The sequence below is a fragment of the Diabrotica virgifera genome, chromosome 6, assembly GCF_917563875.1.
Source record: "Diabrotica virgifera virgifera chromosome 6, PGI_DIABVI_V3a".
Lineage (NCBI taxonomy): Eukaryota > Metazoa > Arthropoda > Insecta > Coleoptera > Chrysomelidae > Diabrotica > Diabrotica virgifera.
Window position 1 is genome coordinate 76,956,653 of NC_065448.1, and position 26,734 is coordinate 76,983,386.

Here is a 26,734-nt window from a genome sequence, read left to right on the forward strand (position 1 = left end):
TTTAACTATATGGTATACAGCCAACCTAGGGAACTTCCCTTTTAGTTTTTAATATATTTGTCATGATAGGCTTTTAAAAGCTGAATATTCTTGTATGTTAAATTATTGGAATTGAAGCCTTTTTCCATATTTCCTCCAATTTAATTGCAACCTGTTCGGCAATACTGGAAAATTCTGGGTCTTTCTTGATGAGTTTTTTATCCACAATCAACCAGAAAACTTCATCACTTAATTATATTTCGGTAAAACATTTTCAGGTATATTTGGTGGTACCAAATATATTTTGTGGTCCGCCCCAAAAATGGGGTGTCCACTGCCCAGGGTCAAAAAACGGTCCACAGCACATCTTGATTTTATTCCCCACGGTTCTGGTTTATCTATTTTAAAAATCTTTAATTTATAAACAACAATAATAACAAAGTAACGCATCGCACCAAACATAAGCGAAAATTACACCCACGGACTCACACAGCGGGAAATTTCAAAGGGGTTGGGGAGACTGAAAAAACGAATAAAACTTTAAATATCGTTTAAATTTGCAATTGACAACATTCTAATATACGTTTTCTTTAATTAATCTTAGATCGAGTTAGCACATATTTTATTCCAAATACAATAAATTGAAATTTACATAAAAATTCGTTTACATAAAAATACAGAAAATTCGTTTAGAAAAAAAAAATTTAAAATACTAGTATGCTAAAAAATAACACTAGCAACTTTTTCAGGCTATTACATATTTATTTCCACACTTCAAACATTTCCAACTTTTATTTTTTCGATGCACCCTACTGTAAGGCACTGAGACGAGAGTGTCGCAAACGGTTCTTTTGGGGCAACAGGTCACACCCCTTAGTATTTAGACCTTACCCTCGCAAGCGGGGCTCTGCGAGGGGTTGACTGTCCTTTCCTAGCTACTCGTGGGATATCAAAATATGGAATATCAAAATGAAACAAAAAAAGTAAAAACTCTAAAGCCAAAATCACAGTTCCTAAAGCCGAAGGGCAGAGAGCTTCTAGAGAAAATCCGAACACCGAAAGGCCAGGAAATTCTAAAGATATCTCTTTTGCGGAGTTGCAAAGGCAGTAACAAGAATGGCTACAAGAAAGTGGACAGAGCACAAATCTTTGGAATGGTGGAGGAATTCACCAGGACAAAGACAGGCGAAACAGTTCATTACAGAACATTCGCCAAAATTGACCGCAGAGCTAATAAGCAAAGACAGCAAAACAGTCAAAGCCATAGTAGGTCTGATAAAAGGGCACTGTAAGCTGAATAGGCACTTAAAGCTGTTGGATTTGTCAGATGATGAACTGTGTAGATTCTGTCACCTGGAAGAAGAAACATCAGAGCACATTCTATGTCAGTGTGACAGTCTGGCAAATGTGCGGTTCTTTGTATTAGGAGAAGAAAATCCAACGACAAATAGCTACATGGAAGGTTCAGTCTCGAAGCTATTAGACTTTTTAAAAAGGGCCAGGCTAGAGAATGTTATCAAGGACTAGAGGACCACAATAGATCTGAAAAGGTCGCAGGTGAATATTCCAGAAGGCCACCTCTTTAAAACTATCTATTGCGGCACCAAAAGCGTAATTTTGAATTTTTGGTACTTACGAAATATTGCTTCTAGGCCATCGATTTCAAAAGCGCAATAATATTTTAATGATTTTAAATAACTAACTAAATAGGCTGTCTGATGCAAATATACTAGGTGTTGGAAAACTTATTCAAAAAGATACTAGATTTGTTGTAAAAGGTATATTTTAAAATACCCTAAAAAAGGGTCACAATAATACAAAACGTTTTCGGATTAAGAAATCCATCATCAGTGTTCAAAAGCCCTAAAATTAAGTATAAGCTAATTAATTGAGAGAAAATTTAAAAAATTGACAGAGGTTTTAAAAAACAAGAGGTCATACTTACAAATAAAATAGCATGCCTGAGCCACCAAAATGTGTTGGGTAAAAACCCTTTAAAAGTAAATCATTATGTTTTGTTACCTACACATTTGTATAAAATTGAACTGATGTTCTAGATATGTTTTTTGGAGAAAACCTCACATATTGGATTTCAATGGCCAACTGACAACTGAATTCAAGAGCAACCAAGAATGACGTTAAGAACTGTCAATGTAACCTAGTTGTATTATTATTTCAGCCACAACGTTTAAAGATTATTTTAATATTTGAGATAAAAAAAAACAGAATTAAAATATGTTGGAGATAAAGTTGTTCGAAAATAGATGAAAAAATTTTCTTTAAATTAATTAATAAAGAAAATTTTTCATCTATTTTCGAACAACTTTATTTCCAACATATGTAAATTTGATATTGTTTTTTTTTTATCTCAAATATTAAAATTGTCTTTAAACGTTGTGGCTGAAATAATAATATAACTAGGTTACATTGACAGAAAGTATACCTTTTACAACAAATCTAGTATTTTTATGATTTATGGTATACAGCCAGCTACAGGAATTTTATTTTTCTCGTGAATTTCATTCAAAAAGCACTCTACTTTCTTATTACCTTAATCTGAAGATCTTTTTTTGCATACACGTTCTTTTGCGAAAAAAGTTGTTTCAACTGGAATGAAGGAATAATTTTTTAATAGTATAGAATACAGGGTGTAATTTTATTAATTATTGTTTATAAACTTTCCGGTACTACCAGATGAATGTACAAACGAATATAATACATATTTATTTACTTTTTTTTATTTGGCTTCAACCACTAGGGTTATTAGCATAACCAAGTATAACATAACAAAGTATAAAAGAAATAGAAAAAAAATCGCTGTATTTAGGTAGACGCTAACTTGTTAGCCCGATCAGGGAACAAAAAATTTTACGAAAACCTCCAAAAAAATAAAGGAAGGATGAAAATGTGGGAATAGGTAGTTGAAATTGTCTATTATTATATAAGAAAAGTTTACAATTCTACATCCCCTCCATTTTACAAAAATCGGGAAATACGGGGTGAAAAATATTTTCTCGGGAGTGAAAAAATATACGTTCAAACTAGACCCAGAATTGGATAAAATGACTAATTCTAAGCAACTTTTGTTCTATAGAGTTTTTTCACTAAGTCAATACTTTTCGAGTTATTTACAAATGAATATGTTCATTTTTACCAAAAAAAAAACATGTTTTTGGTGGGTTTTTCGCAGATATCTCAAAAAGTAAGTATTCCAGCGAAAAAAACATTCTTCGTAAATGGTGTACGCTTGAGGTCTGCAGACCCAGTAGAAGCAGAGTTGTAGCTAATGAAAAGTAGGTTCTTCTTCGTCAAATTCCAAATCGAATATTTCAATGTAAAATAACCAAAAAACAGAGCACTTTTCGGGGAAAATTCATTACAATTTTTTAAATTGTTTAAAAAAAGGTTTATTTTTGTATTTAAAAAAACTTCTAACATTAAAAATAAGTGAGTTACGCTCAAAATATTGTTGATCCCTTTTATTTTTTGGTACAAAAATCGCGAAAATCACTCCCTAATTATCTTCCCAAATAAAATTAATCGTTACCGCTTCACAGGTTACAAGTTTTATATTGTTTATATTATCTATCAGTTTCATTGGTTCAAAGTGCTAAGTTTTGAGCATTGGGTTTGAAATAAAACATTTTTTTTTTAATTTTGAAAAAAAAAAATGGAATTGTTTATGGAATTAACTTATTAGTAATACCAAAAATCTTAAAGAGTAATAAAATGTACCTTTTGCTTTTCTGAATATTTTTGCTTTTTTGTTTTCTTTTTAGACAAAAAGTGGTTATGCTATGGCTGTTCAAAATTTGTCTAATTTCTTAATGGGAAATAAGCCACAATTTTACCAAAAAATGATTTTATTAACGTTTCGAAGCCCAAATCGGGTTTCGTTGTCAAAATACAAAATACTACTGAGTATTTTGTAGTATATTAAGTAATATTTTGTATTTTGACAACGAAACCCGATTTGGGCTTCGAAACGTTAATAAAATCATTTTTTGGTAAAACTGTGGCTTATTTCACATTAAAAGTAATTTATTATAAAAATGCTACAAGAAAATAGCTTCAGAACAACATTGCCTAAACTCGTGATTAGTTACTCGTTCAAGCCATTTTAACTACAGCTTATTCAAAATTAAGCACTTTGAACCGATGAAACTTACAGATCATATAAATAATACATAAACAAAGTAATTTGTGAAGTGATACGATAAAATTTATTTGTGATGCTAATTAGGGGATAATTTTCGCGACTTTTTACCAAAAAATAAAAGGGACCAACAATATTTTGAGCGTAACTCACTTACTTTTAATGTTACAAGTTTTTTTTAACAAAAATAAACGTTTTTTTAAACACTTTAAAAAAGTTGAAATGGATTTTCCCCAAAAAGTGCTCCGTTTTTGGTTATTTCACAATGAAATATTCGATATGGTATTTGATGAAGAAGAACCTACTTTTCATTAGCTACAATCCTGCTTCTTCTGGGTCTACATTCCTCAAGCATACAACATTTTTTTCAGTTCTTTATAAGCTATATTTTTGATAAGAATATTTTTTCGCTCAAATACTTACTTTTTGAGATATCTCCGAAAAACCATCCAAAAACCTGTTTTTTTTTTTCTGTTAAAAATGAATATATTCACTTGCAAATAACTCGAAAAGTATTGACTTAGGGAAAAACTCTATAGAACAAAAGTTGCTTAGAATTAGTCATTTTATCCAATTTCGCACTTATTTTGAATGTATATTTTTCACCGTTGAGAGGGGGTATTCCCCTCCATTTTTGTAGGATGGAGGGAATGTAGAATTGTAAACTTTTTCTTATATAATAATAGACAATTTCAACTACCTATTTCCAAATTTTCATCCTCCTTTATTTTTTTTTGGGTCAGATTGTTGTTTGATCGGGCTATGTACGCAAATCAAAAAGTTAGATACACGCGAGCCAAACGTCATTAAACCAGTGGCCTCATTATTTAGCGTGCGCTGCTACTGTATTTTTGGTACACGCTAACTTGTGTCGCGTGTATGCTGTGCTAAGTACAGTTGGTTTCATAGTGAGGTTAGAAATACCCCTGTTGAGCTGGTCCCCACCTTCCAGAAAATAAAAAACAAAAATAGCGCTAAATTACGAGCTATTTATGAGTTTTCGAAATGATTAGTTACGACTTTTGAGCTCATACCCTTAATCCCCTAACAACCCTTTAATTGATTCAACTCAAGAGAAAAATGTTGAGAAAAATTAAAATATATCGTATCGCGATAATTCATGTAGCGTATAAATTCTAAAAATAAACTCTTAAAATACGCGCATTTCCATCATTGAGCTACAACCCCTTGTTGTCCTTAAAATGAACAAAATTATTACTTTTGCCACTACATATCGTTTACTAATCGCATATTTTGCGAGCTCAAATTATGTAATCGCTCATAAATAGCTCGTAATTATGCCACAAAGATATTATTCAATATTTTTAAATAGTGGGAGGGGGAGGGAGTCAAAGTTGACTCAGTCCTCCACACAAATATTAAGCTCAAACCTTTTAAAAGTCAAAGCTTTTCAACCTTATAAAAATATTTAAAAATATTTTTAAAAGATATTTAATTGAAAAACTTATTTGATCATTTTCCTGGTAACACCTCCATGTAATGAAGACAAAATGGAATTCTAAAAGTTGCAATTCACAACCTCGGCTGCACAGCTTGGTAAATTCCAACGGAAAATTAACCTAGTTACCCGAGAGGAGTAAGATTAATAGAAAATAAAAATGTATACCATTTTTATTCAGTTGCAATGCAACTGCAAACTTTGTTGCAAAAGCTGCAAACTTTGACTTTCATTTAGCAGATGTCGCTAGGCACCTACTGCATAACGTCGTTTGCTGTGCGAGGACCAGGGCCGGCGATAACGGGCCTGCAAGAGATGCACTGCAGGCGGGCGCTCCTGTTTGGGGAGCGCCAAAATGAGCTTTTTTCTGCTGGTGCGATACAAAATATTAATTTTATAACGGTCCGAAGGTCAACGACCACCCCTTAATTTTTTTGTGTTAAGACAATAACTATATTACGACCCCGGTATAAGCGTTTTGTCTAATAGATTCGTTAAATTCATATTTTTTTATCGAAGAATCGTAACTTCTCACAAATCTTTCGTATTACGTGATTTATTCTTGATTCTCACGAATAGTCGAATGTATAATCTGTTTCTACGCAGAATGTGACGTAATTGTTTATAAGTGTATCAGCGGTGTTTGCCGAGAGGCTCACCGCCAAAGGCATCAAAGTCATAGATCTTTCAGTAAATTGTTTTTAGCGACAGAAAGTCGGGGTTTTATTTATTTTAGAGTTGGAATATCGATAAGAGCCTTTGAGTGTGTTTATGTAATCTAACAAGTGTTCTTATTGCTGACATAAGTATTTTCTATGAGAACGGGTTTTCGCTGTGACTACATCCAAGTAAGCATTATTTTGGTGAGAAAAATAGGTGGAGTGAAATATTGAGGTCTCTTTGTGTATTCTTTTAATTTATTGGATGAGCGTTTTTTGGTATACGCCAAAGAGATTACCCTGGTGCGTAATTAGCAACTTGTTATTGGTTGAGATTTGATTGATTGAGTGTTTTGGATCTGATGTTGGTAGAATGGGAGGTAACTTCTTTTTTTTAAAGAGGGAACCCAAGTTTGAGGAGATCGAGTTAGTCAGTTCAGTTTTGTAAGAGAGTTCTGTTGGAGGAGTTCCATTAGGGCAGCCATCAAGTTAAGTTTTGTCTGGCAGAGAGAAAAGTTGCCGGTGCCTCGGGCCGCCAATATGCGATTACCGGCAAAGTTAGTAGTGAAGTTCCAGTTAAGTTTTTTTTGCAATTGTATTGCAGAAGTAATTGTGTTTAGTTAGTGTTTACTCCATCATGGCTTAAACAATCTACAGACCACCGCGTTTTCACCGTTTTAAGCAAACGCGATATCTTTGTACTAGTGTTAGTACCACCGTTCTTTACAAGCAAGTAGAAGTTAAGAAGTTTTCTTTTTGTGTTTTCAACACCCTAGTTAAAGCACGGAGTTGCTTTCATTTTAGTATTTTTGATCCAGTTTAATGAACTAGAAAACAAATCATTTTAAATATTTTTGTTCGAGTACCTAAGTGCTAATTTATTTAGACAATGCTGAATTTTTCTATATAAATTTTTCTTATGAACTATGGTTTCATGAAATATGTACTGTTGCTGTATCTATTAATATTGTGAAGTGACTTTTGTGCAGTGATATCGCGTCTTGGACTTAACAGCAACCACAAAAAGATTCAAGGACAATGATTACAAGGTATTTTTTTATGTAGAACTTTTCTTTCATTTATTTGTTTGGTAATCTCGATCTCAATTTGTAACACCGTCAGATCACAGATTCATCATTTCGTTTTTGATTTAAAAAATAATGTTTTATTTGCTAATTACCATCTTATTTTTTCTCTTTTCCTTTCTCCCTTGTATCGAAAAAACAATAAAGAATTTGCTGAGTATAGTATCGAGTAGACAAGGTAAGTCACACCATATTTGCTATTTTTTTATTTGACTATGTTTTTCTGTTTTATTTTGATTTATCTATCTTTCCTTTATTTCTACTTTTTGTATAATTTTTGGTTCCGTTTAGGTAACCAGTAGCGCCCAATATTTTATTTTATTTTTTTACATTCTTATTTTGATTTTTCTATTTATTTTATTTCTAAGCTAATAAGAGTATACTATAACATCCCTTAAGATTCCACATCCCGTAGATCTCTGAGATTTGAGCGACCGTGGCCATGTTCTTCATTGTCTAACATCCCCTTATATGACATATCAACATCTTGTCAAGTTCTATTCCCTTTTCATGGTATAATTTAAAAGATCGGTCAAAACGGCAAACAGGTGTATGTTTTCAAAAAACTTTTGATAGTGTGTAAAAAATATATTTTATATCAGCTAAGTACTTTCAACACATAACGTGCCATCATCAGAGCTTCGTCCTCTTAAAATACCTTCATAGAACAGCAGATCAGCTGAGGAAGACAGTCTTCCTCAGCTGATCTGCTGTTCACGTGGGCTCAAAATGGTCTGACTCAGCCATGTTGTCTTTATAAATTAATAAAAGAATTTAGATGTGATTCTATTCACTGTAAAGGGTTATTACCCTATATCTGTGGCTTTTGCCCAGTATTCATGTTTTTTGTTGTGTTGTTAAGCGATTGCTCTTCTATGAAGGTATTTTAAGAGGACGAAGCTCTGATGATGGCACGTTATGTGTTGAAAGTAATTAGCTGATATAAAATATATTTTTTACACACTATCAAAAGTTTTTTGAAAACATACACCTGTTTGCCGTTTTGACCTATTTAGAAGTGTGTACAAGTCTTACAGTCTTTTCCAATTTAATTTAAAAGAGACTAAAGGGCGCCTATGCTAGTTTTGCAGGCGGGCGCCTTATACCCTAGCGTAGGTACTGGCGAGGACTAACTCTCAGAAGATTTTTACTTGGGGCAAAGATAGCAAACCTATGCCTCTCTGATGATGCCTCTAATAATAGGCGAAAATCGTCGATTTAGAGTGCTGGTTTAAGCTCTCTGAACTAAGTGAAAGTTAAGACAGTTTTGCCTTCGCATTGCAACTGAATAAAAATGGTATACATTTTTATTTTCAAACATTTTAATCTGCTGGATCTGAAATCTCATATATAGCTCGTAATTTAGCGTTTTTTATTTTTTAATTTCCACAAGGTGGGGGGCCAGTTCAACAGGGGTGTTAGATATGTTTGTTTTTTAATCGCGTTGTGTTTACACTTTTAATAATTCGTAAACATTTTTCATATAAATTTATTTGCTTAGTGTCCTTTTTTAAGATTTATTTATTATGCAGTGTTGACAACTATTTAATTCTTTGGTAGTTTTACTGAAATAGTATTACTGCAGAAAATTAAAATGAAAGGAAAACCTAAATGAGCTGATCAAATCGTTATTGGACTAAGGGCCAGTTGTTCGAACGCTAATCAAGAATGATCATTATCAAATAATTAATTACTGTCAATGTCAATTTTGTTTGGGTTGTTAAAAAGTCTGTGGAGTCTATAATCAATTAATATATCAATCATTATTAACATAATTAATAATAAATCTCATAATTGTAATTAATTATGTTTTCAGCAACCCAAACAAAGTTGACATTGACAGTTTTGGTGACAGTAATTAAATATTTGATAATGATCATTGTTGATTAGCGTTCGAACAACCGGCCCTAAGATTATTATTATCTTCAGATAATTATTATTCATTATAAATTATTTTAGCAGTATTTTGGACATGTCATGTCAACTAAGTGTATATTTTGCTTACTTGGTTATACATATTTTTATATACACATTGATTTGTTACTGTTAAGTTTGAGACACCTCAATAGTTCTGATTCCCTTCTCTTAATCACAAATATTTTTGTCTATCAACCAAACACAAGACACACCAAAAAATCGGAAAATTAGCGTGCATAAATAAAATTAGTTTAAATACGTATTATTATGGTCGGTTTTTGCCAAATAAAACGAGATTAGACATAAACAAATTGAAAATTGTTCAAAATAAAATAAAAATTCCATTTTTATTCAGTTGCAATGCGAAGGTAAAACAATCTTATTTTTCACTTAGAATACGGAGCCCAATCCAGCACTCTGAATCGACGATTTTCGACGCTTGTTGGAGTCTCATCGGAGAGAACGTAGGCCTGTTGCTCCATACTCTAGTGACCAACACCGAGAGTTTATCTCCCACACCGCAACTGACGTGAATGGACTAGGTGACTAGCGTCATCTGGCAATTGAAAGATGAAGTAGTTTTTAATCCTAATAGCAATATTAATAATATTTAAAAATATTAAAATATTACTAAAAGATTTTTAAATTGAAAACTTATTGGTCCATTTTCTTGGTAACACCTCCAAGGCTTGTAAAATTTGCAAGCCAGATGGATGCTGAAGCGAAGAAAAGAAGAGGAAATTCAAAAAACTTACAATTCACGACCCCGTCTGTTCAGCTGGTAAATTCCAACAGAAAATGGATCTATTTACTCAAAGAAGTAACGAGTAATATAAAAATAAAATAAAAATTCCATTTTTATTGAGTTGCAATGCGAAGGCAAAACAATCTTATTTTTCACTTAGAATACGGAGCGCACTCCAGCACTCTGAATCGACGATTTTCGTCTCTTGTTAGAGTCTCAGCGGAGAAAACGTAGGCCTGCTGCTCCATACTCTAAGTGACCATGTGACCAACACCGAGAGTTTATCCCCTACACCGCAACTGATTTTCGGTGTTGGTTACTTAGAGTATGGAGCAGCAGGCTTACGTTCTCTCCGATGAGACTCCAACAAGAGTCGAAAATCGTCGATTCAGAGTGCTGGATTGCGCTCCGTATTCTAATTGAAAAATAAGATTGTTTTGCCTGCGCATTGCAGCTGAATAAAAATGGAATTTTTATTTTATTTTTATATTGGTCGTTACTTCTTTGAGTAACCAGGTCCATTTTCTGTTGAAATTTACCAGCTGAACAGACGGGGCCGTGAACTGTAAGTTTTTTGAATTCCCTCTTGTCTTCTTCGCTTCAGCATCCATCTGGCATGCAAATTTTAGAACCTTGGAGGTGTTACCAAGAAAATGAACCAATAAGATTTCAATTTAAAAATATTTTAGTAATATTTTAATATTTTTAAATATTATGAATATTTCTATTAGGATTGAAAACTACTTCATCTGAAAATTATTCGTTAGTGATCAATAATTTATTAAAAACTGTTCTCGTGTAATACTACTACACATATTTCTATGTGTAGTCTTGCGCTATGGATGAAGAAGATGAATCTATATATGAAGACTGCGCTAAATAAGAACATAATTCCATCGTAGGTATATTAGTATTTTAAATATTTACCTACCTTAGCCGATTGTTGTAACATCTTGTTAAAATGATAACTGTCGATCATATCCATGGAATTGTCATCAGAAATATCATTTGAGGTAGGGCATTCAAACATATGTTCCGTATCACACATACAGTTTTGTGATGCTTGGTATCTCCGACTGAATGAAGCGGTATTGTCAAACATCTCAATGCATCCATGATCAGCTAAAAAATATAAACAGATTCTGAAGATATTATTAGATACTGTTATGGCCGGTACTTTATGTCTCGATTAACAGCCCGTTAGTTAACGGAGGTTTAATCGAGACCTCTTTAGGGTCTCTTGCGTTGTAATAAATGCAATTACAAATTACAAGTATTATTATAATTGTAAATAAGTATAATAATAATTATAATTGCATTTATTACAACGCAAGAGACCCTAAAGAGGTCCCGATTAAACCTCCGTTAACTAACGGGCTGTTAATCGAGACATAAAGTACCGGGCGTTAGTATAATTATTAATATAATAGTATATTATTCACCGAGCATGTAATAATGGCTACTACTCACGAGGATGAAGTTTGGACACGCGTAAAGGCGAGTGTCGTAGTTCATTAGAGTAAGTAATAGTCATTACATGCGATTGCAATACTATATTTTTCCTACGACATAGAAAAGTATAATAATTATCAACTACTCTTCATTAAAATTAAAATTTACAAAAATAAATGTTGTTCACCAATAGTACGCGGCTGAATACTTGGTTTCCTACTATTTGGAGGTGTATTCGCTGTGTGCAAGCAGTGGCGGCTCGTGAATACTAAAAGAGGCGGTGCACAAATAGATAAATTTACCATAGGTAAATTTACCTTTAACACAACTTAATAGGTATATTTACCGGGTACTGGAATCTTTTTTTTCCTTTTTTGGCGCAGTATCTTTAAAATTGACATTTATATATAATTAGATGATCGTATGGATAAAGAATTATGAAAATAAGGAAGGCCTATATTTATTTTTTCGTAAATATGCACCTAAATCAATGATACCATGTCTTGCCCATGTAGAATCGCTCCCAAACAAAACACACACGAAATAGAAAAATTCATTTTTTGGATCACATCCACACATCCAGCAATTTTTGGAATATATTTATATTAAACATTCTTACACGGCCTTTAAAATTTGAAGAACTAGATGACTGATTTTTCAGATCAACGCTAAAAAGTTATAGATAAGCGAAAACCATTCTAATACACTCGCAAAGTCACATTCTAAAACCCACTCGAGCCAAAGTTTCTCTGGCTCGGAATTTCATAAACCCCGGCGCGGCGTCCGTTGTAAGCTGGCCGCGTCTACCTTATGCCTTTGAAGGCAAATCTCGAGCCATACGGAATGGTGCTCGGGTAGAGTAACTCACAGGTATTTGTTTTTTCGTGGAAATTAAGTTACAGAATGATAAATAATGTATGTAGATGATGCATTGATATTAAAAAAAGCATAGTAAAAGTAAAATTATTTTTATTGTTCAATATGTTTTCCTGTAAGTTTATTTTTCACAGCCAGTGCCATGGCTCGGTGGCCCTTTAGGACTAGCCGCCACTGTGTGCAAGTAGGTACTTGGAGGGGATACGAGAGACGATCGTGTGCCTGGCTAAACTGTTAGTTACAAATATGTCCAGCAGCTTTACATTTGTATTTATTTTACCAAAACATAGCGAGTACTTCGCACTTTACCCGAGTAATCCTAGAATTACCCGTTTACCTACCTTTACCCTTAAAATATCGGGTAAAGCACGAAGTACCCGCCAGGTTTTGGTAAAAAGTAAAACTGCTTGGTTTAATTTAACAAATAGATTATAATTTTTATTTCTGCAGTATTTATAAGTTTACTATTAGACCAGGGCTCATCTGTAAAAATATTAGTACCTACATACATTTGGATGTTGACAGGTGACTCATATGTTTTTGCAGAAATTTCTTGGAATTAGCTCATATTAGTTATTCTCCCACTCAAGTCTCCAAATCATTGTTTAAATAATCAAAATGTCAAAAAATGAAGGAAAAATTTTATTTTTTTTTCTGGGTTTTTTGATTATAACTTTAAAAGTATTCATTTTCGAGAAAAGTTGCACTGATATAAAAGTTGCACAATTAAATTTCCTTTAAGGTAGAATTAGTTAAAGTTTTTAAAAATTGTCAACCTTGTTGCAAAATAACAATAATTGCGAAAAAAAAACCATAAAAAAAAGTATTCGCATTTTACTTTTTTCAACCAATTATGGTACCCTTCATATTTCACCCAGAAAAACTTTATGATATAATAAAACAATACTGTAAACTTCATTAAGATCGGTTTAATAAGTTTTGCAAAATAAATTTTGAAATTTAGCTTTCGCAAAAAACTGCACTTCTTCAAAATTTTTCAGGACTGAAAATAAAGCAGATAGCAAGTTGAAATTTTTTTCACGCATATAAATACACTGTACCTTTTATTTGCAGTTGAAAAAAATAAAATCGATTAATTAACACGGCGTCAGGAATTTTTTTAAACAAACATTATTTTTTTAAGTGAAATTTAATAAAAAATTTTCTTCTTGGTAAAAGGTATATTAGTTTAAAAAGCCCTAAAGGGCTACAAACATATGAACAAAACGTTTTCGCTCTGTAACAAGAGCATCATCAGTGTTACAAAAACATGGTGAGCCAACCAAAAAATACAAAGGTCAAAGCCTTTCAAAAAACAGACAAAAGTCTTATATAAAAGATAACATCGTAAAATCCAAAGGATGGATAAAATTCCTAAGGATATAGCCCTATGGCAACATATGACTCCCACACGTTGTAAGTGGGTCAAAAGGTAACTAGGTCATTCTGTTATGAGAGGTGGCAGGCAACTCAAGTTGCCTGCCATAGTTTTTCATTACAATGCTAAAATATTTACACTTAAGTACCTGTTGCTTTTAAAAACTATTTAAAAAGTCACTACAAGTATAAACTTACTTTTGTCTCTGTTCTCAAAACAATCAAAATTAAAACATTAACTTAACAATTATTAACAACAACACATTTGTTTGTCCACAGCCGCAATATTCGATAGTTTTTGACAGGTCATTGGAATGCCCAATCAGAGCAAACGTATCCGCTGTCCTGCGCGTAGCACCAAAAATTAATGTTTATTTAAATAAAATTCCTGACGCCGTGGTAATTAACCGATTTTAACTTTACAAATTACAAATGAAAGGTACAGTGCTATTCTATATTTAAAAAAAATTCAACTTGCTATCTACTTTATTTGCAGTCCTGCAACATTCTGAAAAAATGTATTTTCTTTTTCGAAAGCTGGATTTATTTTGCAAAAACTTTTCAACCGATCCTAATAAAATTTACAGTATTGTGTTAGTATCTCATATAGTTTTTCTGGGTGAAACATAAAGGTCCTAAGTCCTAAGTCTAATAAATGGTTGAAAAAAGTAAAATGCGAATACTTGTTCTTTTTTATGGTTTTTTCGAAGTTATTGCTATTTTGCAACAAGGATGACAATATTTAAATTTTTTAATCCATCCTATCTTGTATGAAATTTAATTACGCAACTTTAACGTCAGCGCAACTTTTCTCGGAAATGAATACTTTTAGAGTTATAATAAAAAAACTAAGAAAAAAATCGAATTTTTTCTTCATTTTAATTATTTTGATTGTTTGATTATATATACAATGTTCCGGATATTTTTGAGTGGGAGGATAACTTAATTGTTATTATATGAGTTATTTTCAAGCAATTTCTGCAAAAAATATGAGTCATCTCTCAACATCCATCTCAAAACAGATGCGCCCTGGACTATTTCCTTACGTTTGTAAAATGCGTTTTTTTCTTAAATTAAGATATCTTTCAAACAGTTACGGCCTTGTCATTTCTAGCATAGCCAATTAAGCATTTAACCACGAGGCATCAATGTCTTACCTGATTAAAGCCCGAAATTTACACTATTTAAATTATATTTAGGACTGACTATCGGATATTACCGATACCTCGAGGGTACTTCGTACTTTACCCGATTAATCCTAAGATTACCCTTACCCGTAACATATTATATGCAACATAAAAGTCTTAAAATAAAATATCAAAATGAACTACAATAAAATTCAACTATTATTCAAAACACAAAGCTTTTTCCGGTATATTATAATTTATACTATCATTTTGTTTATAATGTTTTCAGAAGGTTTATTTTAATTAATTATTATAAAGGTTCAAAAACAAAAACATATTTATAGGTAAAACGGTTACAGAACGTGACTGTCAACAGAAATGTTGATCTGTGTTAGTATATTTTTGGTAATTATTATTGGTACAATTTTGACTATAATACCAATTTTACATAAAAGATTTGTTAAAAATCAGTTTAGGTACCTGGGCAATGTGCCAGGGCCCAAACCGAATGTGTATATCGGTAATTTGAATTTATTTGTTGGAAAATGTACTGAAGGTGAGTTAAACCATATTATACATATTAATCATCATCATTCTCTTTGCCTTATCGCTATGCGGGGTCGGCTTTCCTAATTGAATTTCTCCACGCAATTCTATCTTGGGTCATATAAATATTAATCCCCTTTATCAACATGCCCTGCCTAATCGTCTCCCCCAGTTCTTCTTTGGCCTTCCTCTCCTACTCCTTCCAGGAATCTGCACTTCAGCAATTCTTTCTATTGGGTGATTAACGTCTCGACGTTGAACATGACCAAACCATCTCAACCCATGTTCTCTCATTTTGGTATCAATTGGTGCCACGCCACACCTAGACTTCGCCTAATATACTAATTTTTAATTTTATCCTTTTTTGTCACTCCGCTGATCCATCTAAGCATTCTCATTTCCGCCACATGCATTCGTTGTTCCTCTTTATTTTTCACTGCCCAACATTCAGTCCGTACATCATAGCCGGTCTTACGGCTGTTTTATAGAATTTTCTCTTCAGCTTCATTGGAAATTGGTCACACACACTTCTCCACAACACACCACTCGCTTCCTTTCACTTCATCCATCCATCCCTAATTCTACTGCATGCATCTCCATCTATTTCTCCATTACTCTGTAATACCGATCCCAGGTAGGTACCTAAAACTAATGCTTTTCACAATCATTTTACCATCCAAAGAAACCATTTTATTTGTAGTAACACCGTCTTTAAATGAACATTGCAAATACTCTGTTTTTGTCGTACTAAGTTTTAAACCTTTTTCCTCCAGAGCTTGTCTCCACTGTTCCAGTTTTTGTTTCAAGTCTCTTTCACTGTTTGCTACTAACACGACATAATCAGCATACATTAAGCACCATGGAATGTTACTCTGTAGTTTCGCTGTTATCTAGTCCACAACTAATGAGCCAATGGGTAGAATGCATAAAACGTAGTATGTACCTGCTAATGCTTCAAGTATGTATGTACCTACTACATTTTTGAAGATTTTACTGCACTTACATTTGTAAGTATAGTAATGCTTTGTAAGTGTAGTAAAATCTTAAAAAATGTAGTATATACTTGAAGCATTAGCAGGTACTACGTTTTATGCATTCCACCCAATATTATACATATTAATGTTTAAGAATATTATTTTTCTATCTTGATGCATGTGAAGTGATTATAAATGTAGTATTATTGCAGAGAAATAATGATTTTCTCAAGACACTGAATAACATAATAACAGGTATTTAACAACTATTTTAGTTATTGTAAACCTATAGAGAGAAAACCTACAAGTTTCCTAGTTGACATACAATAATTACAAAATTTGAACTTTTAGAACATTGAAAAGGCTTCAAAAGGCTGATTTGTTAAAAGTCAAAGCTTAAAGTTAAAAAGTCAATTTGTTTCTTCCCAAACTGCAAAATAAGGGAAACTCGTTATGTTTTTGGTTAGAACTTCAGCCAAAGTTGAGTATTGGGGTAATTACCAAATCCTTAAAATTTGAGACGGTTCCATAAATTAGTTTAAAAGTTATTGTATTTCTTTATCCCAGATACCTATTTTTTGCAATAACATAAGAGAGAAAATAATGGAGATAGGCAATTCCAGGGGTGCCAAGTGAAAGTTGAAGAATTAAACTGTCAATATATATTAAACAAAGATAAAAAATTACTTATTACAGTCAAAAATCCCAATGCAAAAAGTTTGTAAAATTTTGTAATTTATAAACATTTAGAATAACTTTAAAAATATTGTCCACAGACAAAAATTTTTTACATATTCACAAAACAAGCATTTTAACATGAATTTTCAATTAAAAAAATTTGGCCTTAGTCAATTTGGCCAAAAGTTAGCCATGTTTTTTTTTAATTCACAGCTAATTTGTTGATAATAATTAAGGAACCTAATTAATACCATTTTAAATAATGAGATTTGTATGTTTTGTCAAAAACTTTTTACAAACATGGTATCTGGACACTCCACGAATTTTCAAAAATGTAGTTCAAATGGTGACTATATTGGCTACAAATTAACCGAGTTCAAATAATACCAAAAAAGCAATTTCGTATTTTTTTTACTAAAATAATTATCGATATCTCCTCAACTCAATGGATTTTGATCTTTCTTTTTTAATTTGTATGGTATTTCTACGAGCATTACAAATATGCAATTTGTTTATAAATTTATTAATTAATAAAAAGTCTTATTTGTTTAACGTTTTTAGAAAAATTTATTTTCTTCTAAAAATGTAAAAATGTAAAAATATTTTTTTACTGATATTATTTTTAAAGGTATTCTAAATGTTTATAAACTTCTTCTTCTTCTTCTTCTTTTGCCCTTTAATTCGTCCAATTCTGAACATAGGCTTCCCCCAGTTTCCTCCATTCGCTTCTGTTTAGTGCTTTCTGTTTCCAGTGCGTTCCTCCTATCTTTTTAATGTCGTCTCCCCATCTCATCTGGGGTCGTCCTCTTGCTCTCTTTCCTGTCCATGGTCTCCATTGTTGTATCGTGCTATTCCACCTATTGTCCGTTTATAAACTACAAAATTTTAAATATTTGACATTAGGATTTTTGACTATAATAAATATTTTTTTTATCTTTTTTAATACATTTTTAAAGTATTCGAGTAAGTTTTCTACTTTCATTTGGCATCCGCAGAATTGCCTTATCTTCATTATTTTCTGTCTTATTTTATTGCATTACAAAGGTCCCTTCTTCTTCTTCTTCTTTTTGAATAGAAATCACTGCCTGTTTTTTAATGTGCCTCTAGTAAGTTGTTGTTCCATCATTTTCGTGGTCTTCTCACTGATCGTCTTCCTATTGGGGAACCGTCTCTCGCTGTCTGCGGGAACAATGCCTGGGGTAATTGCGGGGGGGATCGAGTAGCTCTGCGGTTACCACAGCCAGTTCCAATAAAAATAAATAAATGGATAAAATGTGGAGGGTGATTGGCAAGGTTAGCAACCTACCAATCGGAAAAACAAATACTGCTCAAAGAAACAATGTGAAGCCTCGGAACCAGATTGATCATATTGAAGACGACCACGACGAGAAATAAAGGTCTCTTGGTATAACAAATTTAATAAATTAACTTTTGAACTAATTAATGGACGGGTCTCAAATTTTAAGGTTTTGTTAAGTACCCCAATATCCAACTTTCGGTGTAATACCAAAGTTCTAGTTCACCAAAGTTAGTTTTAATTAAAGTTAATAACAAATAACGAATTTCACTTATTTTGCAGTTTGCGAAGCAACAAATTTACTTTTTAACTAACAAAATCAATATTTTGAAATGTTCTAAAAAATTAAATTTTGGCATTTTATGTCAACTGTTCTTTAATGACATGCAAAAAAACTCAAAAAAATCGCATTTTTGCAATAAATTGTTAATAATTAAAAAACAGCTCCGAACAGGAAACGGGTAGGTTTTATTCTTATAGGTCTATAAAAGTTAAAAAGTTATCAGATACGTGGATTATGCAATGTCCTGAACATGGTCAATTTTTTTTAAACGCTTTTCTTTACTTCAATAGTTTGCATCAAATCTTTAGACGTTAATTTGACTGACTTTTCTTCAATGCAAATGAATGAAAATTCATAGACACATGCATTCGCGGGAACAATACACGAATAGTCAATAAAAAAATTTTTTATGTTTAATAATTGTTTAAATAAAAAAAAACGATTTTAATGGAAAATGCTTAAATTCTCTTGTTCGTTTGTCAAAAAAATCTGTGTTTATTCGTGTCAAATTTCAATACGATACGAAACAAAACTTCAACCAAAACTCGAATTCAAAAAATTTGTGTTTTTATCGTAGTCTTAGAAAAACCACCGGTAGAGACGTTTTGTGCTACAATTAACATTAGAATTCGTTTTGTCGTATTAATTAATTAAACGCTTTTCTTTAGTTCAATCGTTTGGGTCAAATCTTTGGACGTTAATTTGACTGCCTTTTCTTCAATGCAAATGACTAAAAACTTGCAGACATATGCATTCGCGGGAACAATACACGAATAGTCAATAAAATTTTTTTTGTTTATTGTTTAAATAAAAAAATGATTTTAAAGGAAAATGCTTAAATTCTCTTGTTTTTTACATTGAAGAAACCTAAAACTTTTACAGATTGTAGCTAATTATATGAACTATACATAATTTTACTTTTAACGTTAATTGTTTACGTTATGCTTCATAAATAAACAATAAAATTTCAAATTTTTTGCCGATTCCAACTACTTTTCATGTTTGTACATCATGTTTTATACATATTATTATTTTAATATACATGACGATATATTGTAATGTTTTAAAAGCGAAAAGACTAAAAGTAAAAAATAAAAAAAATATGAAAAAAGTAAAGAAACGTTTTCTTTAGTTACGAGTGACTGAAATTTTAAAATATTATAAAAAAATAAACTAAAAAGCAAAAAATTAAAAAAATCTAACACATTCGTTAAAGAAAAGCGTGGTGCGAAAATTGTATTTTATTCATTATGGGCTCTTCTTCTTTCATTTTCGACGTGTGTATCTTATCCCAGGACACGAAGCATTTAAAAATCTAAGAATTGTTCACTATTTTTTAACTGGGATATCTGGGGGAAGTCAATATAAAAGGCGTACCATCTTGTGGGCATTGAAATTTTTACCGCGTCATGGTTTTTTATAAGCAAAAAAGCGACTTATTCTATTCAATATTGTGAAAAAAATACGCATTGTAGATGAAATCGTCCAAAAGGTAACTTTTTGGAAAATACTTGCTCTTAAAATGGTATTAAAATTTAAATCTACATTACAAAGTGTTTAATAGTGTAGGAAACAGAGGTTGAATCTCGCAAAATGGACACAAGTCCGGTTTTATTTTTTTTTTCGGTATATCAAGGGGTGCTTATTATAAGACTAAATTTTTCTTAAAAAAATTCGCCCCTGAACCCCCCTTTTTATCCCTTAAAGGGGGTAATTTGTGGTTTTTGCGAAACGTAGCCCTTCCTGTAGGTATTACAAAAAATTTATTTAATAGTAAAATGAACAGATATTTCGTACTATTTATTTCCCGACAGCATATGTTTATCACTCACCGTTTAGCGGGGGTGGCACCTCAAAGTTGACAACTTTTTAAAAAAGATGTTAAAAAAAATATTTTTTCCTGCAATGAAAATTAAGAAGAAACCCTGCGGAAATTAATCACAAATAAGTGGCTGATTTTTTGGTATAGGTTTCATTTAAGGGCAATTGCAAATTTTTTAATTGCAGAGTGTTACATTTAAAAAAAAAACCCTTTTTATACCATCTGAACCGCCTATGCTAGAGTAAAACAACTTTCAACGATTATCCACGTACTGGTGTCATTTACAAATTTCTATAATGCACCCCCTTTTTTTCCGGAACCACCCCAATAAAGGGGGAATTAATAAAGAAAGTGATTTTCTTGAAATCCTTCACACACCATGCCCTTTATTAAAATGCTTCATATATCATTTTGTGTACGTTTTTATTACCCATGCATGGACACCAAAGCAATTTCTTGATGCAACCCCTGTAGCCAAAAAAAAATTAATAAATTGGGGGGGAGGGTGAAAAAAATAATTTTGTTTTGCTTTTTGACCCATATGCACATATGCTTCATCAATTGGGTTTTTCATAAATATATATGATTACTGCAACATCCCTGCGGAAACTACCCCTATCCTTGAAAATAAACTACAGAAATTACCCATATCCCTTGGAGAGAATGTTTTGACGATTTTCTCATTACCTATGCATTTTTTTTAAACAAAACTTATACAGAATTAAAGACCACCATTTTCTCTACAAATAAGGTTTTATGCATTTTTTCGTATAAGCAACCGTTACGGCACAGTGGCGCCGTAAACCTCAGAAATGCTTTGGCGGGCTTCAGTTTTTGTTTTTTTTCGTCACCTATTCATTTTATTGATAACGTACGTATGGAAAATAAAAGAACATACTGTCTGCTACACATTATGACCCATGCATATTTTATTTTCTTTGCACCCTAAAGCCACAGTGGTGCCCCAAAATCAATTTTTGATTATTGTCTTTATTAATTCTCCTTTTTTTTGGGTGGTGCCGGGGAAAATATGGAGGTGAATTATACAAATTTGTAAATAACACCAGTACATGGATAATCGCAGATGGCATAAAAAGGGGTTTTTTAAAATGTAACATCCTGTAATTAAAAAATTTGCAATTGCCCTTAAATGAAACCTATTGGGTTAATCTGTGCCTATACCAAAAAATCAGCCGCAAAAAATGTGTGATTAATTGCACTCAACGAAAAAGGTACGTAATATCAATGAAAATGTTAATTCAGACAACAAACGCAATACTTAAAATTTGTCCAATTCTTGGTTTTATTGGGACAACAAAACGATGTTCATCAATTCATTATTTTCGTTCGTTGAGCCAACGTAGTACGTTTATTGAATGGATGAACATTCATTATGTATACCATGATATCATTTTATTGGTATTACGAACTCTGTTCACTGAGTCAACGAACACTATTTATTGATATTACGAACTCTGTTCACTGAGTCAACGAACACTATTTATGGAAACAACAACGTCGTTAATTGACCGACGAAGACTATTCGTTGTGCCAATAACAGTGTTATTTCTCCTAACGTATTTCGTTTATTTCTACAATTATTTCCGTTTATTGTTACAATTAATTCCGTTCATTCCTACTATGAACGTATTTTATATTAATAATTACTGAATGCAATAGCCCAATGTATGATATTAATTGATTAATAATAATTTTTTAAATCCCCCTTTTTCGTCCTTAACCTAAAGGACTTTGCACTGTGTGATTTTTCATACGATTTCACTTATACAGTGTACTGGAATAAGTGTTACACTCTCCCACCCCCTTATTAACTTATTTATTTTTAGCACATAAGCAAAACGCTCGGACAGGTCGATTTTTAAAATAATCAAAGTATATTATAACATCAATGTTTCGAACTTTACACGATTCCTCTTCAGGTGACAGGCGCGGCGTAACTTTGATTTTTTTTAATGGGAAAGTACGTCATGTGACAGCTTATTTAAAAGCGTTTGAAATAGTGATTCCAAAAATGTATAACACTTTAATCCTTTTAGAGCGCAGGTGCAAAATTTCGATCGAATTATTTTTAAGCGCATTCATTTTTTTTGGATATCTGAGAAAACTAAGTATTTTTTACAAATTTAAACGTAGAATAAAATATTACATTATTACCGAGGGCAGAAAGTCCCTTAGAATAAACAAAAAGTTTCTGTTGAATGGTATGCCTATTTGACATTAAAAATCATACTAAATTTTCTCTTTTTCACCCCTGTGACTTATTAAAATAATCATTATAGAGGTTCTCATGGACTTCAGACCCTCGATAATACTGTAATATTTTATTTTGCATTTAAATTTTCAAAAATAATAATTAGTTTTCTCAGGATTCGAAAAATATTAATACATTTAAAAAGAATTCGACCGAAATTTCACGATAATAGACACACAAAAACTTCCTTCTACTACGGACTACACTTACAAACGAAATGCAATTATTATTCGGCACTTCGGTAACACAGAGAAGCTAGGGGTATCACGATAAGGAAAAGCCGTTAACTTTCAAATGGTCAAGCAAAACATTTATTGTCTCAACAACCACGATTATTGTCACAACGAACGCATTGATTGTGGGAATTAAATGCAGTAGTAGATTGATTAATGCATTCGTTGTCACAACAATCAATTTACATATATTCAGTAATCATATATTCTATATTAACAACATTTGTACATTGTTTTAATGAAATATGTACGTTGTCACGATAAACCAAAGTAATTGCTTGTCATCTACGAAATCAAGAACGTGAGTTGCTGCCAGAATAAACAGTATTTATTAAATATACGAAACTAAGTTATTGGCTGAATAAATTAAGTGTTATTGATTAATGTACTCTAGTTATTCTCACAATTATTATTCAATCATTGTGACAATAACCAAATACATTCGTCAATGTCTAAAAGTTCGTTGAAACAACAAATTAAATTGTTGTGACAACGAAATACTATTCAGTAATCACTGTTAATCAATATTACGAACTAAATTTTTTTGAGTGTGCCGCAGGGTTTCTTCTTAATTTTCATTACAGTTAGGGAAAAATAATTTTTTTAAATCATTTTTAAAAATTTGTCAACTTTGGGGCGCCACCTCCGCTAACAGGAAGGGTTACGTTTCGCAAAAACCACAAATTACCCCCTTTAAAGGGATGAAAAGGGGGGTTCCGTGGCGAAATTGTTTAAGAAAAAGTTAGTCTTTTAATAAGCACCCCTTGATATACCAGAAAAAAAAATAAAACCGGACTTGTGTCCATTTTGCGAGGTTCAACCTCTGTTTCCTACACTATAAACATATTTCACAATATGAGTTTTTATGTAGTTACTATATTATGTGCAAAAGATGGCACCATCGGTCAAGTTGTTTTTAAACAATTCTACTTGTTTATCCCATTCGAGAAAACAAAAGGTATTTTCAAATGGTTGTACAGGTCTTTTGAAAATGTTTAGAGTTGATTTTTGGATCTCATTCTCTTCTTAAGGTGTTAAGTCTTCATGTTTTAAAAATAGTATATTCATTTTTAATTTTTATCTTACACATAACTGATGCAGAATGAAATACCATTTTCATTAAAATTGTTCGTGTCTTACGTTTCGAATGCTTTATTAAAGATTTTTTTAGAATACTTGGACATAATTTCAAATATTTTTAAAGCACATGGAAATATAACAAAAATTTACAGAGGACCTTTATCAACAATGGTGTTAGCTGCAGACGAAGCTTTTCTTGAATATATTTTGAGTTCCAACAAAATTATTAACAAAACTAAAGAGTACAAATACTTAGAGAATTGGTTGGGAACAGGACTAGTAACTAGTGGAGGTAAGTAAATCTCTTCTTCCTCTTCTTCTTCTTCTTCTTCTTCTTCTTCTTGTTCTTCTTCTTATTCTTCTTCTTCTTCAGCTTTTCCCATTATGAGTTCCCCGTTTTTGTCCACCACAGCACTTTATTCTCCCAGTCACTTTCTCTGAGGTCTCTATCTATCATAGCATTTCCTATGTAAGGTTTCCACCTCATAGCAGGTTTTCCTATCCGTCTTCTTCTCGGCAAGTCCCAGTTCAATATTCTTTTCGGTCACTTGTACTCTGGCATTCTTTGTACATGCCCGTACAGCATGACTATGTTTTCCAACTTTTTTGTAATTGAGCATTCTACTTTCATTTTGTTTTATATGTCCTCTGTTTTTATTCTATCCTCTCTGGTAATTTTTAAACATCTCCTCATAAAGTCCAATTCAACTGTTTACACTTTATTTCAAATTGTTGTTGTTATTTGCCATACTACTGCTTCATATAGGGTAATATAATTTAACTCTCTGAAAGATCCTTTTTTATTTTCTGTGGTTAGAGAGTTGTTCCATATCACTCCATGGAGTGCTTTCGTGGCTGGTTTTTCCCGTGCTATTTTCAGTTCTATATCTTTTATACAAGTATCTTCTCGGCTTATCATTGGCTCTAAATACTTAAAAGTCTTACAACTCTTAATAGTCTCTAAAATCGAATGACAGGAGGCCGAGAACATTGTAATTTTTGGAGCGAATTATGATTTTGATCTCGCCGATTTATTTGTTGCTCGGCGCGCGGAGGGGTTACCTCAGCCACGTACTTCCAATTTGTTCCAGCTATTATTTTTTATTCACACTCACAGCCGGTCCCAAGCCCGGATAAAATAGGAGGGTTGATGGGCCAGGTTAGCATCCTACCCATTGTAAAAGAAAACAAGGAAAGAGCAAGGAAAACAAGTTTCAAAGAACCGATATAAAGCCTCGGAACCCGACGGAACCTAAGATGATGAACCACGCAAAGAAAAGGAAAACGAGAAGGAAAAAGAAGCCCACAATATGATTAGCAACATGAAACATCACTTCGTTCAACAACAAAGATCAAGACATAATAGAACAACTGATAATCAAAAACATGAAACCAAGAAGGAAGGTAAAGGGCAAAGAGACTATAACCAATATATTTTAGCATATAGTGGAGTGAAGAAAGAAGAACGAGCACGAGCAGGCGTAGGTATACTGGTCCATAAAAAATTTACAGACAACATAAGTAACTGCCGTTACATCTCCGAAAGAATAATACATATGAACATCACAATGGATTACCAAAAATTAAATGTCATATCTATCTATAGCCCCGAGGACTGCAAACCTAAGGAGGGAGAGGCATTCTACGAACAGTTACAAACCATCCGGAATGACATACCTCATGAAGAACACTTCATTCTTATGGGTGATTTTAATGCACGAATCGGAAATGAAATACTTTCAGGAGTAAAACAACGATTCAGTGAAACTCATGGCTAATCTCTGTGCTTTTAACGAACTGAGAATCAATAATACATTTTTCGACCATAAGCTTCAGTATAAATATACGTTTGAAAACTCCAAGGGGCACAAATCTATGATTGACTTTATAGTCACTAATATAACAATCCACCCAAAGCAGATTCTAGATATTCGAACCTTAAACTCAGCAGACGCAGGGAATGAACACAAACTAGTCCTAGCAAAAATAAGAATGAAACTAACACCAAAACATTTTCTATAGGAAATCACCGAGGAAAAATTCAATGTAGAATCACTGTGGAACGATTCTACAAGAGAAATGTACTAAAGGAGGCTAGCACAGAAGATACAGCTGAAACAAATAGACGACATAGAAGATATAAACGCGAGCTGGGAGAAAATTAAAAACAACATTGAAGAGGCAGCAGAAGCTCTAGGAAACGCAAAAGCATACTAAACCAAAGAAACAACAACTATACACCATGGTCCAGAAAAGAAATAAAAGAGAAATGTAAAGAGAAGCGAGATGCCTATATGAAGTAAACATCAATTACTCCAGAATCCAGAGACACCTATAGAAGAATACGAAATGAAACAAAGCAATTGGTAATAAGAAAAAAAATTGACCACTGGGAACAGTTTACAAAAAGGATGGAAAGCGACTTCTACGGAACACAAAAACAAATATGGAGATTCAGAAGAAACCAACGGAAAGCAATGGCAGAATTGAAGGAATAACATACAATAACATACCAGCAAACGAATGGAAAAGATACTTGAAGAAATTGTTTAAAGGAAAGGAAAATAATAATCAAAACAATAACCTACCTGAATTAAGACACGAAATAGAAATCAGTTTTCAGGAAGAAGAGATAAATATAAATTCACTTAAAAATGGAAAGTCACCAGGACCAGACGGAATAACCTACGAGCTTCTAAAATACGGAGGAGAAAGTA

At 32.4% G+C, this 26,734-nt stretch overlaps 2 protein-coding genes across 7 annotated transcripts in view; one reads left to right on the top strand and one right to left on the bottom strand.

Moving 5' to 3' along the window:
• LOC114336456 (cytochrome P450 4c3-like) overlaps positions 1-26,734 on the top strand; it is a 222,147-nt gene that overhangs the window by 164,262 nt on the left and 31,151 nt on the right. Inside the window, exons 1-2 of one of the 4 annotated variants that reach the window (XM_050652568.1) lie at positions 6,268-7,516; positions 24,109-24,309. The exons of 1 other annotated variant lie outside the window; for it this stretch is intronic. In XM_050652568.1, the coding sequence (XP_050508525.1) occupies positions 7,414-7,516; positions 24,109-24,309 (304 nt within the window). In that variant the 5' untranslated portion in view covers positions 6,268-7,413. Of the gene's footprint in view, positions 1-6,267; positions 7,517-24,108; positions 24,310-26,734 lie in introns of those variants that run through there. 2 more of the 4 variants (XM_028286818.2, XM_028286819.2) reach the window with 2 other exon arrangements.
• The window catches only part of LOC114336454 (neuroendocrine protein 7B2), a 161,224-nt gene that overhangs the window by 26,725 nt on the left and 107,765 nt on the right, over positions 1-26,734 (bottom strand). For 2 of the 3 annotated variants that reach the window (XM_050652569.1, XM_050652570.1), the window contains exons 5-6: positions 10,932-11,122; positions 2,530-2,586 (exon numbers count right to left, since the gene is read on the bottom strand). In XM_050652569.1, the coding sequence (XP_050508526.1) occupies positions 2,530-2,586; positions 10,932-11,122 (248 nt within the window). The remainder of the gene's footprint in view (positions 1-2,529; positions 2,587-10,931; positions 11,123-26,734) is intronic. The other variant, XM_050652572.1, reaches the window with a different exon arrangement.